This window comes from Podarcis liolepis (genome assembly GCF_965112155.1).
Source record: "Podarcis liolepis genome assembly, chromosome: 3".
Lineage (NCBI taxonomy): Eukaryota > Metazoa > Chordata > Lepidosauria > Squamata > Lacertidae > Podarcis > Podarcis liolepis.
The window spans coordinates 94,851,643-94,866,131 of record NC_139557.1 but is presented as its reverse complement, the minus strand read 5'-3'; the positions used below and the strand labels follow the sequence as shown (position 1 = coordinate 94,866,131).

The 14,489-nt window shown below is 41.7% G+C and overlaps 1 protein-coding gene across 4 annotated transcripts in view; it reads right to left on the bottom strand.

Annotated features, from left to right (window-relative positions):
- Positions 1-14,489, bottom strand: part of EPRS1 (glutamyl-prolyl-tRNA synthetase 1) — a 41,299-nt gene that overhangs the window by 10,233 nt on the left and 16,577 nt on the right. For 2 of the 4 annotated variants that reach the window (XM_083494036.1, XM_083494037.1), the window contains 13 exons: positions 12,872-12,982; positions 11,846-11,982; positions 10,900-11,107; positions 10,344-10,456; positions 8,749-8,866; positions 7,658-8,041; positions 6,285-6,518; positions 5,634-5,915; positions 4,858-5,091; positions 2,570-2,838; positions 1,519-1,570; positions 854-1,063; positions 583-655 (listed from right to left, as the gene is read on the bottom strand). In XM_083494036.1, coding sequence (XP_083350162.1) covers positions 583-655; positions 854-1,063; positions 1,519-1,570; positions 2,570-2,838; positions 4,858-5,091; positions 5,634-5,915; positions 6,285-6,518; positions 7,658-8,041; positions 8,749-8,866; positions 10,344-10,456; positions 10,900-11,107; positions 11,846-11,982; positions 12,872-12,982 — 2,425 coding nt within the window. The remainder of the gene's footprint in view (positions 1-582; positions 656-853; positions 1,064-1,518; positions 1,571-2,569; positions 2,839-4,857; positions 5,092-5,633; positions 5,916-6,284; positions 6,519-7,657; positions 8,042-8,748; positions 8,867-10,343; positions 10,457-10,899; positions 11,108-11,845; positions 11,983-12,871; positions 12,983-14,489) is intronic. The other 2 variants (XM_083494038.1, XM_083494039.1) reach the window with 2 other exon arrangements.

The window sequence follows — 14,489 nt, the reverse complement described above, 5'->3', positions numbered from 1 at the left end:
ATGCATAAAAATACCTGCGTGGAGTAAGGGTGACATCCAGTGATGTCAGCCTATTTGCGCTTCCACTGGTGCAATGTGACTTGTCCTTCCTACCCTCCCCCTAGAGGGCCCCCCCCCCCGCCCGTTTGCAAATTGGCGAGAAAAGAAAGGGAAATCCCATCCTATCTGCTGGCATGTTGCTGGATATTACCCTACGTGTTAGGCTAATCTTTTATATTTAAAATTTAAATACATGAGAACATGTTGTTCATCTTGTTTCTTCCTTATTTTATTTGTTGCATTTTATTCATTGCATTTGTATCCCAACTTTCCTTGAAGGAGCTCAAGGTGACGTGAACAGAAATCCTCACTACAACCCTGTGAGGTAGGTTAGGCTAAGAGTGAGTGACTTGGCCCAAGGTTGCTCAGTCTAACCACTACACCACACTTCTTGATAACAAAATACTTGATTTCTCCCTCACTCTACCCGCTTTCATTCATGAGTAGATGAACTTCAGTTATTACAAAAGCCAACATCACTAATTTATAGGAAAGAGGGACTATTTAGCTGTAGTATTTTATTTTAAATCTGTAAGGCTGTACCTGTTTCACTAGTAGGACGTACAGCTATTGGTTCAGCCAGCTCTGTTTTGCCAGATCTTGTAACCCAGGCAACCTGAAATCAATGAATGTAAAAGTTTAGAAAATACTACTTTTTATAAATATATTTCATGTCATTCTTAATAATACGGTGGGTACAATTTTGCTTTAAAAAAAATTATTGTGACACATGTGGATTCTGTTTATCAATTGAAGCTCATAATTGTAAACTTAAATTCCATACATTATTATTAATAATGTGATCTAAGATTACCTCCGGGGCAAAGTCAGCAATGTGTGTCTTCTCCTTTTCCAACGCAGCCTGGGATACGAACATTGGAAAGTAGCAGTTTTCCACACCAAGTTTCTTGATTTCACCATCAAAAAATTCTTTGATGCTTTCCCAGATGGAAAAAGCCCAGGGACGGAGAATGTAACAGCCACTCACATCGTAGTATTCAATCATCTCTGATTTTGTGATCACCTTTTAAAGGAAATAGCAATGTTTCAGTGTCACGAAAATTGCATTGTGGGCAGCAAGTTTAAAAAGTATCAAACAGAAATAAAATTGAACACATGACATTCAGTGGAAATGAGCACGGAACATTCATGTACGAAAGGTGTTTATCCTTTATTAGAACCATAAATATCCCAATGCACCTATGCAGAGACCGGCTTGGATGTAACACTAAGGCAAGACATTGCTTAGAGCAAGTAAGCAAACATATGGATCTCAACCACTGTACCCTTTTCCTGTGGCTGCTGCACAGGCTGGGGTTTAGCATTAAATCTGATGCCAAGCAACTGCTTTAGACAAACCAGGAGCTGCAACCAAGGTTCGCCCATGATTGCGGTTTAGCTCCAAAAACTGTTCTTAAGCGTACATTATTTTGAAGACTGTGAAAGAGGACTCCCAGGTAGAACTTGAAATATACTTGCCTGAGAATACCAGTCAGATAGATTCTCTTCCTTCTTAGCCTCTAGCCCCAACCTGTAGTATATTAGAAAGATAGAAGCATAATCTTAGCCTCAAAAGCAACTGCCATAATAAAGCAACAGCCCACTTTAAATATTTTGCTGTATTTCAAAAAACTGTTAAAACTATCCAGACATGAATTTAAATGTTTAAACATTTCAATGAATTTAAACAGGCAAATTTATTATATAACGGCAAGAGTCTTCAAGCTGACATGCTCCCTCAAATAACATTTGGGGAAAGAGCATATTAAATGTGAAGGGGGAAAACCCCAGTGAGTGTTCTGGTGGCTCCACTCATGGTGAGGAGGACTGGAGCACCACTGTGCCACCCTCTGAGTTGTGACGGTGCTGCTCAGTGGGACCTGGGTGGGGCACAGGAGCACGGAGCTGATGGTGCCAATCTAGTGCTACGCTGCCCTCACTTAATCCCAGCAAGCAGCCAGGAGGACAGGGCAGGAGTGCTCCGCAACTGGGTAGTTCTCTTTTTGCTCTCATGGTGTCAGGAAAAATACATACTTATGAAAAGAAAAATCCCTTTCCCCTTTCACATTTGCTATTTCTTTCACCTGAAACATCTCCGTCCTTTTGCCAAGCCAGCTTCCTATATACGATTCCTATAAGCCACAATTTTACTCAAAGACTCTCTCCCATGGACTACCACAACCCCAAAGATACTTCTGCTACAAACTTTATTACGTCCATATTAGCTCCTCTTTCTTGGCTTTTGTTGTAGGCGGCCTGGACAAGGACTGTCTATTTTGTGTATTCTACCCAAAACCTAGCAAACAAGTTGGTAGCGATGTTGCAATAGTTAGAAGGGACCCAAGCCCAACAAAAGAACAGAAAACGGTTTATAACATTTTAACGTAAAAACAACCCAGCAGTACTATAAAGGGTTGGGGTGTTGTTGTTTTTTGCCTTTGTTATCTCCCTTATAGCACAGTACCAATTTTAACAGTACATTCTTTCCTTTACCCTGCTGCCCAGACTATATTTTAAGTAGAAATTTCACCTGGTTTGTTTCTTAGGTCCCTGACCATCTCCTGGTCCATTTGAGGATAAGTTGCTGCCACCACTTTGGTCTTTCTGTGATTCTTTCTTTTGGCCTTCATTCTGCTTCTGTTGCTTATTTTGCTTCTCGGATTTGTTCTCTTTCTCTTTCTTCCTCTTGTCTTTGTCTTCTGCTCCAGTTGCAGAGACTGGTTTATAGTCTATTCCCGCCAGTGTCTTGTACTGCGCCTTCAAATGAAGCAGCTCTTGCACTGCAGCATCAATCTTATCCTTGGGGAGGCCACCATTCCCATGGAAACACAGATAACCAAAAAGAAATGAAATAATAGTTAGCTGCATAGAATAGGCAAGGTACATTAATTATACGTACGGGGGAAACCACAGAATGCACACTGAAAGGGAGAAATTCAATGAAACTTCTGCAAGCCGTGATTAGCTGCAAGCCAGCAAAGCAAGATTGGAAAGCAAGTTTTCAATCCTGGTTTGCGAAGCTTGAACCAACTTTGCGTTTCTTCTTTCGGCATCACAGCAAAGTGCAGTTTGGGGAAAAACCACAGTCAATTACTAATCAAGGAGATTTCATGAGAGGTAGAAGCACCATTGTTTGGTGTTAGAGACATCTGGCGAGAGGCTATAATCAACATAAAAGCAACCCCTGAAGAGTCCCGAAAGTGGAATCCTCACATTCTGTAGCCAAAATATGTGTACTATTCCTTGTTAGGACATGTAACTCGGTAGTATGGAATATAATACACAGAAAGTTTCACACTCTGTGCACAACACCATCAGGAAACAGGATCACTGGTAGAGTTTTGCCCAGCATTTTGGAGCGCTTGAGTAGACGATACCAGCCTAATGGACCACTGGTCTGATTTCATATTAAGCAACCAGAAAGGGAAGGGGCAGCAGCCAGACAGCCAGGTATAATGGTTAGTGTTGAAACCTGGGAGACCAGGGTCCAAATCCCTGCTTAGCCATGAAGCTCTTTGGGTGAACCTGGGCCAATGCTGTGGACATTTACTGTGCAAACAGTAATATAATGATGAAGTAAGACTGAAACTAAAACCTAAGAAAGGCCTATGTAGTCTAGCATTCTGTTCTCACAGTGGCTAATCAGACACGCCTGTGAAGCCCACAAGCAGGCTGCTTCCTCAATTAGGAATCCAGCAACTGATATTAAGAGGCATAAGGTCTCCAGCATTGTGCAAAACAGAACAATTACATCAACATACACAGCCTCATCTTGCAACAATCATATATGTGTGTGTGTCTAGGATATTTATGGATTGCATTGAAAGATCACCAGGGGGTTGAAACTAGAAAAATAAGAGGACAAATGTTGAGTCAGGAGCTGAAGTAAAGATGAGAACTTCAATGAAAGGCAGGAAAAGAAAACTGCAGCGGCTACTTCCCTCAAACTCCTTTTTCTGCCTTTGGCCACAACGTGGCGATAAATGCTCATGATACCCTTCAGAGTGAAAGGAGAACAGGCTGAATTAAGAGAGGAAATGTACTTTCCTTTTTACAAATGCTGTGAAATTCCAGCAATTTCTCCAGATGCATACCTGCAGAATACTTGACACTGAAAAGAGACCATCTTGCAATTGCAGTTCAGGATATTAGCATGAATTTTAAGTTAAAGGAAATGTGATGAGTATCCCAGGTGTGTGACATCATACTGGGTTCATAAGGAAAGGGTTAACTAATTGTAAAATGACTAACCAATGGGAACCCAAGGGGAAGAGTTAGAGTTAGGGTGGTTGAGAAGACAGTCTGGAGTTAGAGAAGAGACAGAGAGGATAAGTCTGTGGGTTGGGCTACTCTGATGTGAGAGAGTGAGAGAATTTGTTAAGAGGAGCCAATCAAACAGTTGAGATAATCAGTCAGAAGGTATTAGGAAGGTTGTTGTTGTTTAGTCGTTTAGTTGTGTCCGACTCTTCGTGACCTCATGGACCAGAGCACGCCAGGCACTCCTGTCTTCCACTGCCTCCCGCAGTTTGGTCAGGTTTGGTCGGGTATTAGGAAGGTATAGGCTGGTAAAGAAACTAAAGTTAAGAAACTGACAGGAATATTATCTGAGAAACCATAAACTTGTTAATGCTTATAAAATAAACTTGTTTATTTGGTTCAATTTTAACAACTGTCTGGACTCAGTGTTTTACCCGAGAGTAACAGGTTGGTGACAGCGGGGAAGCGAGCACAATGATGGCACAGGGATCAATAGACCGTTAAATGTCCAGAGACCCCGTGTGATTGCCACAACGTTAAACTGTTAATAAGCAGTATTACCTTTTCTGCCTTCTCCGCTTTCAATTTCCGGACCTCTTCTCCTTGGAGAGCAACCTTGTTAAAGAGAGCTTTTGCTTCTGCAGAGTCAGGGCCACTGGTTTCTGTGCTTGCCGGCTGGTTTAAGGCATGTGCCTGAGGTGCTGGTAACTGTCCTGGTTTATAATCCTGACCAGTCTTTTCTTTATATTCCGCTTTTAGGGAAAGGAGGAGTTTTACAGCTTCATCCACTTTATCCTATGGGAAGTATTATTGGGAGAGCATTCATGTCACAATTCCAAGAGTTATGTATGTATATACCTGTAGTTTCCTGCCTGAATATCCAAGGGTATGTTAACAACACTACATTATAGATTTGCAATAGATTTTATATTGGCAGATTCCTTTCTGCTCCGTGGCTCCCTCAAGATGGCCTTGTTTCCCCCCCAATGGGATCCGGATATATGGAGGAAAAGTATTAGCAGTTACTCAGGGTTGCATCCAATTCTGGCCAACAAAGTTTTCACCTTCCTCTCCTACTCCCATTTGCCCCAAAAATCTGCTGCAGAGGATCTTCCAACCGTCTGGAACTGATTTTGAGGGTGTGCAGGGGCTGCACTGTTGCACAAGCAAAAGTGTGTTGCATGAGTGGAACAACAGCACAATCTATAACCTTGACTTCCTGGTTCCAAATGAAGTCCCTTGAAAAAACTTCTGCCAAAATCAGTATTATGCACAGCTGATGAACAGAGAAAAAACACAGATTTGAAACCGCATGCATAATAAAACCACTATTCTACCTTGGACACCTTCTCAGCTTTGAGTCTCCGTACCAACTCGCCTTGTTCAACTACTTTATTGTACAGAACGTTTCTGTCTACTGGGCTAGAAGATGTCAAACCATTGCAGGACAGAGGAGCAGGACCAGAAGCACAAGAGGACAAGGAGGAGGAAGAAGAGGAGGAGCAGGAGGAGGAAAGAGGAACTGCAGGTGGATGTCCAGGTTTATAATCTTGGCCTGTCTTTTGCTTATACTCTGCTTTTAGAGCAAGAAGCATTTTCACAGCAGCATCTATCTGATCCTGAAGCAGAGAGATAATACAAGAAATGTATCAGTAAGAATGGAAAAGTTTAATGCAAAAATTTCCAGTTTGAAACTGAAGATTAAGTGGGCAAGTGCAAATGATAAAATGATCAATCTACAAATAAATTTAACTGTTAGCATTGATATCAAAGTTTTGTTCTGCTTGGACAAAATAATAATCTGTCTTGCATGCAATAAGAGAAAATGGAGAGAAACCAAATATTGCTTAATACTTTGCAAAAGTAAAAATAAAAATACTGAAAAAATAGAATACAATTTTTTTAATTTTGTGAATTGCTCAAGGACCTAATAGTGCATCTTAAAAACATAATGTTCAGCACTCCTTCTGCCTTCATGGTCATTATACCTTTGCTGCTTTCTCTGACTTAAGTCTACGAACCACTTCGCCTTGTTCTGCCACTTTGCTGTAAAGAGCTTTGCAGACTACTGGACAGAGGGGCACGGAAGAAGGAAGAGCAAAAGGAGCTGAACTAGGAAGCAAACTCTTTGCTGGGTTTCCAGGTTTGTATTCCTGGCCTGTCTTTTGCTTGTATTCCGCTTTCAGAGCTAAAAGCACTTTCACAGCAGCATCTATCTGAGCCTACAACAGGAAGCGAAAGAACAGTTAAAAAGAGAGGAAAAGAAAGAAAAGCATGTAGCAAAGTAGATACAATAGTTAGGATGCACATGATCAAGTTGACAAAAAGAAAAAACTAGTAAGAGGCTTATTAGAACCTATCATCATATGCTCTTCACTTAATGAAGCTATTTGAATGTAACCAACAACTAAGGTTTTGCTTTGCATAGAGTGCTCCTTAACTGAAGTTTTATTTGTATTCTATGCTATGGGATGGATTCAGGTATGTAATAAGATGGGGTTCGTCAACCTGGGAAGGTAGCCCAGCTAGGAGAAGGGAAACTCTGTTCCTAAACCTCTGCTGCCTTGCAGGATATCTCTGGGAGAAGAAAAGGCTAAGGACTAAACCATAGCTGTCAATGTTTCCCTTTTTTTAAGGGAAATTCCCTTATTCCGAATAGGATTCCTTGCAAGAAAAGGGGAAAGTTGACAGCTATGGACTAAACCCTATACAAATCCAGAATGGAGTCCCTAAGATAGATGGATGGTGCCTTGTATGCCTCCTTTCAGCAACTCCTGCTACCAATCTGGTGCCAAATGTATTGCTCTGCTTTCCTTTGGATCACATCAGTGCGACAGAGAGGGAAGTCTTCTTGTTTGGGCGGCCCAGGATCTACATAGAAGCGCAAGGTGCAACACACCAGAGGAGGGGAGGGGGGATCATTCTTGTCTGGCAAGCTTCAATGCTTGGGCAGACGGAATGTTTGTCATAGTGCAACACTGATCTCCACCCCATCCAGAAAATTGGTGCAATACCCACTTTCACACAGTTCAGCAAAGATAACAGAGGGCCATTATTTTGGGGACGTTAATTGGGGGGGGGCAGAATTAATCACCACCATTTTTAATTAATATTTTATCTTTTGACACTTCTACCATAATGTTTTTTAAAAAATCCCTTTTCTCTCCTGCCAGACCTATGTTTATCATCCCCAACTTCTCCTGTTCTTTTAAGGTTAGTGGTAGTCCTGCCCAATGAGTTCTTCTTTGTCTATCTACTTTTATAAATAACAGAAAAGCCAGATCTATCATCCACCTGATAAAAGGTTGCAATGATCACTTCTCAATTCCTCCTTATCCAGGCTTATTCTTCAAACACTAACCTTGGGCACTTTTTCTGCTTTTAGCTTTCGAACCACTTCCCCTTGCTCAGCTACTTTATCGTAAAGAGACTTGCTGTCTAGATGGGTGGCACTGGCAGCCTCACACTTGGAAGGCTGGGCCTGAACTGCAACGACTGGAGGATTCCCAGGCTTGTAGTCTTGACCCGTCTTCTCCTTGTATTCTGCTTTCAAGGCTAGCAGCTGTTTCACGGCAGCATCAACTTCTTCCTTTGCTGCTTTCTTTGATTTCAATTCACGAACTGCATCTCCTTGGGCAGACACCTTGCTGTAAAGAGCCAAGTGGTCTTCGACTGAAGTAGGGGCTGCAGCAGGAGAAGTGTCAGCCACAAGTGGAGCAGATCGTCCTTTCGGTGCAGTACTAGCCTTGGAAAAGAAGAACAAATGCATGTTTTTACAATGAATCAAACTGGATGAAAGAGAATTAAAACAGTACCGGTGAAGCAAAGTTGGTCAGGGCACTTCAATATGCAAAGACCTACTACAAATGTCTCTTTTATCCTCCACCCACCCAGAACAGGATAGCATCCAATGTTTGCAAAGGAGGAGAAAAACTGAAAATAAACTAAAATAATATATTTTAGTGAATCAACTTTGGTTAGCATAGGTGTTTCCCAAGTCTGATTACTAGTTCTGTGCTGTTTAAAACCTGGAACACTTTTATAGCAGTGTAGTTTGCCAAACACCTGAGCATCTTCACTGCCCTCATCTGAACCCATCCCAATTTGTCTATATCCTTCTTCAAAGGCAGGGGTCAGCACTGGACACAGTACTCCAGATGAGGTGAGACCAGCACAGAATAAAGTGGAAGTGTTACTTCTCATGACTTGGAAACCATGGTTCTATTAAAGCAGTATAAAACTGAATCAGTCTTTTTGCAGCCAGGTAAGATTGCTGACTCATGTTCAGTTTCTGATGATGATGACTTATATGACAAAACTATAATCCTGGATTTCTTTTTATATGTGCTGCTGTCAAGCCAGGTTTCCTCCATTCTACACCTGTTCTACAGTTATGCCAGGCATCCCAAACATCCTTCTGACAAACAATCAAAATACATTAGGTTTCCTTACCTCTTTCTTTGCTGTTTCTGCCTTGGTTTTCTCCTTAGATCCAGATGTTGGCATTTCTTTTGTATGCCCATCAGGGATATAAATCAAAATGCATGGGGCTTCTTTACAGCTGTATGGGCTACAAAGATTACATCAATTGGTTTTTTTCATGATTATCTCCCATTGATTGGCATAATATAGAAAATATGAATACAACACTTCTAAAATACAAGCATCTAAATTCCAATGTGAGAAAGGGTTAAGCGTGAGCTCAATTTCCCTGCTACATTGATGGGATATGTAACCTAGTCCTATGCATACTTACCAGGCAAATCTCCCATGGTTCAATGGGACTTACTCCCAGGTAAAGGTGTGCTACAGTGCATTGCTTAGATCTATGTAGTTCTTTTCACACTGGTTGTAATTTTATACATATCAAAAGAACATGTATTTGTATAAAAATAAATGCACATATGAAAATTGTAAAAATAGTCATACCCCCAGCTGGACAAACTTGTAATTTATTTCAGTATCAATATCTGCTTACTGTTTGTAGTCTTGCTGCTCTCCTAATGGTATCAGTCTAGCAAAATAGTAACTAATCTGAGGTGTTCCCAAAGCTTTGGAACCTCTGGTAAAACAGGTTTCTTATTTACGGCATTTTTTTCAGTTATCCGCCATTTCACAAAGGGCCAAGTGCCATGGGAAGCCAGTATGGGAAGAGAAAATATGTGTCCATTGCCAAGGAAACCAGAATGATGCTCCTGTGCCCCAACCCAATTATGCTTAGTTGAGCAGCTGGGGCACAATGTGGGTGAGATGTGAATCCTATTGAAACGAATGCAGTGCAGATGGCCAACCTCTGCATTCCAATGCACAGCTGTCGCTCTGCCCTGCCCTATTTTCAGTGGGATGCACCCCCAGATGCATATCCAAAGCATGCATCTCCATCCAGTCAGGCATAGCGATGAGTGCCGAGCGCTGGATTAGGCTGAAGAGTGGTGACTTCCAGCACAATATGATATGCCAGAGAGTAATGGCCTAGTTGCCTGAGGATAGCAGGATGCATTTCCTCGTTTTTTTCCCATGAAGTGCCGACATATCAGGGGTTCGGTGGCTGTCAACTGGTATGCGTGTTGGTGAAATGCACAGAAGAATAGAAGACAAAACTCCAAAAAGTCCAACTATTGTGGTGAAATGTCAAGCCTCATGAAAATTCAGTGCAACAATAGTAGTATGCTAAAATGGAGTTAGGAGTATAATAATAATGGCAGATAAAACCTTTACATTTTGTTATCTGCGTGGTTCAACAAATGAGACGGGGAAATATACAGCCTGATATTACAGAGAACAGGCTGCCTGCTGTTCAGTTTGTTCAAGAGTACACACAAGAGCTACACACACACTTTTCTAATCATTCTGCTCCATTTACTTTTGCAAAATGCATTCCACAAGCCTCTGATTTTGTATCTGGCAAAACAGGAACGTTTGGAATATGAGTATAAAAATGGGAATTTGGGCTGTGAAACTCTGCAATGGCCATAACACACTTATCTAATTCTATGGCAGAGCATACCAAATGGATAAACAAAAGGAATGAGTTTCCAGATGCTCACCTAATAGGCTCATATGGCTGATCACAAATATAAAAGCCTCTTCTCTGAATCTGTATTATATCTCCTTTTTTCAGATCTTTAAGGCAAGGATCACCTAACATCAATTCTTCTTGCTGTAAACAGGTTAAAAATCAAGTCAAGCATTACGTCCCATGAACAACATAGTACATATGCTAAGAATTAGCCTAGTGGCATTGCAAGAGTGAGGCCAGCCCAGGTGAATATTGAAAGCCCCCGATCTACAATATGGCAACTCATTTGGAAAGCCAACATCTAAAAGGAAGAAAAGCAGGCACACAACCAATATAGTATAGTGGCTATAGTGTCGGGTTTTGATTAGGAAGACTTCAGCTCAAATATTGACCCTACCACAAAGCTTACCGTGTGATTTTGAGGGCTAGTCACAATCACCCAACCTAAGCTAAATTGCAGGTTTACTATGGTAGAAAAAAGTCCAGTGGGAGGGAGTGGGGAGACCATATTTGAGCTCCTTGAAGTACGAGAGAAATTTCAAAAATGTAATAATAATATAAATAGGTGACATGTTGCAAGCTACCTTGCTATTTCTGTTGACATACTGCTTGAAATCTTCCTCTTTGCCCAGGACTGGTTTGGTGATCAAGTGTTCATAGTTGACACAGACAGTAGGGATGGGAGGAGCACGAGGAGTTTCTGCCAACCAGGTGATCTTAGCAGTTTTTTTGTAGTCCTTATTCTCCAAATTTAGTTTAGCATCAATAGATGTGATTTTCCCAGCGGAGTTCCTACACAGAAGCAGAACACACTGTGATTAAATAGTGCAAATAAATGACTGGTACAGTATCTAGGTTATATCAGTGGCATGAAGTTAACTTGCTTTGCATAGAGAAGTTTAAATAAATAAATAATTTATTATTTGTACCCCACCCATCTTGCTGGGCTTCCCCAGCCACTCTGGGCAGCTTCCAACAAAGATTAAAAATACATTAAAATGTCACACATTAAAAACTTCCCTGAACAGGGCTGTCTTCAGATGTCTTCTAAATGTCAGGTAGTTGTTTATCTCTTTGACATCTGATGGGAGGGCGTTCCACAGGGCGGGCACCGCTACCGAAAAGGCCCTCTGCCTGTTTCCCTGTAGCTTTGCTTCTCACAGTGAGAGAACCGCCAGAAGGCCCTCGGCGCTGGACTTCTACCATCACAGTCAACAGTCAAGCTACACTCTGCTGGATCTATTGTGAGATGTCACTTCAACTTATGCAATTTCTGCTTGCTGCCCCGCAGTTGCAGCTCCCTTGCAGCATGTCCTAACAATCCCCTGAACCCCCAAGAACAGCTTCTGGAGGTGCAGAAGGTTGCAATGAGGTGGCGGAGACAGATAACAGAACTGTGCTTGCAGTGTTAACAGTCCCATCCATTACATACTTTACTTCAATGTTTAAAAAGCCAGACCTCTTGTTCCCAATAAAATTCTCGACAATGGAATTCAACATCCCAGCTTGTTCCAAGATCCAGAAACTTACTTGTGTATTTTGGTGATGATTATGTTGCCCCAGTTAATAAATGTAACCATCTCTCCTTCTGTCAACGTCTCTGCATCTGCGCCTTCAACCAGCACTTTAGGACTGTACCATACAGACTTCAAGCCAACCTCAGCATTCTGCATGTTAACGAGAAAGAAAAGAACTTACCCAGATGCTTGGTTAAGGCTGCAATCCTAACACGTGCCTGACAATAAGCTCCACTTACTCATAGAACTTACTTCTAAGTAGACATAGTTAGGGTTGCACTGAAGGTTTTTGCTTTAGATTATAACACACCAATCCATCCTAGAATACACAAATGCTGAGCTTTGCAGGAGAGTTTGCTATTAATGTGAATTCTTCTTTGGATCGCAATGAGATGGTTTAAACTATGAGCTGATCCATCCTACTTGCCTGGGGAGGGAGAACTGCTACGCTCAAGCCAGAAAGGCAAAAGATGTGAAGGGGGGGGGGTAAAGGTAAAGGGACCCCTGACCATTAGGACCAGTCGTGGCCGACTCTGGGGTTGCGGCGCTCATCTCGCTTTACTGGCCGAGGGAGCTTCTGGGTCATGTGGCCAGCATGACTAAGCTGCTTCTGGCGAACCAGACCAGCGCACGGAAATGTGAAGGGGGTGCCCCTTCCTATTTCCCGCCTCTGCTGATAGGTCCCCCAGCTTCAGGGCTGGCACAGTGTTCTCCCTGGTTTGGGGATGTGCCAGGGTGCATTAGACAATTAAAAGTCCAGGGGCTCCCTCAACCTGCCTCAGCACATACATCCCAACTCTAAAATAAAAACTGTTTTCTCTCAAGATCTTTCCCAGAGAGCTAAAGAGCATATAATGTCACCTTGCACTCCCATTTTACTCTTTCATTAGCTCTGCCATCCATGAGCTAACTAATCTTACTTTTCCTTTGTTACATTTTGGGAGTGTGGAAGAATGGTTTCAGGCAAACTTGGGAATACTACACAAGTTCTCTGTTTTAACTATCTGCATTACAGTGTCAAAACAACTAACTAGCAAACCTTTGGATGCTTGGCGACTTCTTTCATCTCTTCTTGAGCTTCAGGAACGTTTACTGTGACTACTTCATTCTTCAGCAAAGCGGTGTAGCGAGGTGCCACAGGATCTATAACCTATATACCAAGAATAACCAAAAATAATCACATCTATTCAGTACTCCCAGAACAGATTTTTATATTAAAAAAATCAGAGTTATGTGAACTAAAAAGTGTATGCATCATTTAGGAATATTAACTGGTATTCTTTGTGTTACTGCATCTTTGGTCAATAAGAGTAACTCAAAATCCGCAAGAGTGACACACACTCCTGGCCTTCCACACAAAAAACGGATACCTCTGGTTTAGAAATCATCTAAAACTTTACATATATAGTAAGGGCAATAAATGTTATAGTTCTGGGCATAAAGCAAGTAAAAATCCTAGTAATACCTGTGTAGATTACAGGTAACTCTGAATGTTGGCTTAAGTCTTACAGGATAAGCCAATGTATGCATGCTAAAAAGCAAACCCTACTTGAGTTTCAGTGCAGCTTATTTCTAAGTAAATGTGTGTAAGAGTGAAGCCTTAGTGTGCAATTATGCTAAACTCACGGGATCAGTTTTTAAAAGAACAATAGATTTCACCCTTAGTTATTATCAACACAGGACACAATTCCATAATTTCACTTTTTTTCCTGTGAATTTCTTCCGTAAAGTATGTTTTCCGGCATCACCATTATTCAAAAAAGCCAGGAGCAGCCACATGGCAGGGCCGGGGGCATGGAGTCGCTCTCCCAAGAGCAGTATCACTACTGCTTACTAGGATGGTGCGGGAGAAAGTGGGTGGGATGACTGTGGTAATTTAGGGACAGTGTGGGTGTGCTGACAGAGTCAATCTGGTACTCCCACCGGTGCTCCTGAGAAACCCTGGCCTCATTGTCACACTTCCGCATCAAGCTGCGGCAACACCTGTTGAGAAGGTGGCCCCATGCTCCCACACCCCACCGACTGCTCCTAACAACAGCGTTAGATCACTATAATAAGGCAACATCACAGCAATGAACTCAATAATAGCTTCTCCTCTCTCGCATTACTGACAAGTAGTTTTCTACTCTATTCACAACTCAAACAGAACAGCTTCCAGGTATTTTTGCTTCTGCTTTTACTGCACTTGCTTCTTTATCGGTTTAGGCTTTTCAGTCTCGCTTACAAGGCCTTGCTACTTTGTACTAGTTGGAGGTATTAAGGCTAGTAAAGGAATGGAGAAATGATGTACACACATACAAAACTAGCTCATCGGGGAGAGAAATCGGAGGGCAGTATTTATTTATTTATTTTTAGGTTACATGTGAAAACAGCGACTTCTAAGGAAATATCCCACATTCTGCTTTCCCAAATGCTAGGGCCATGAGTAGAATAGTGTTGCAGGAGAAAATTAACTAAAACAGGTTTCGTACCAGAAGTGAAACAACGTACACACTACTATTGATATGGATGCTAACTAGTTGGAAGTACTTGAAACACACATCACTCATATTTCCACCTATCAATAAGAAACACAATGAAATTGTTGACACCATGGATCTGGGCACCCCAGGAGTCCAAATTCAATAATCTGACTTTGGATTAGATCCAGGTATCAG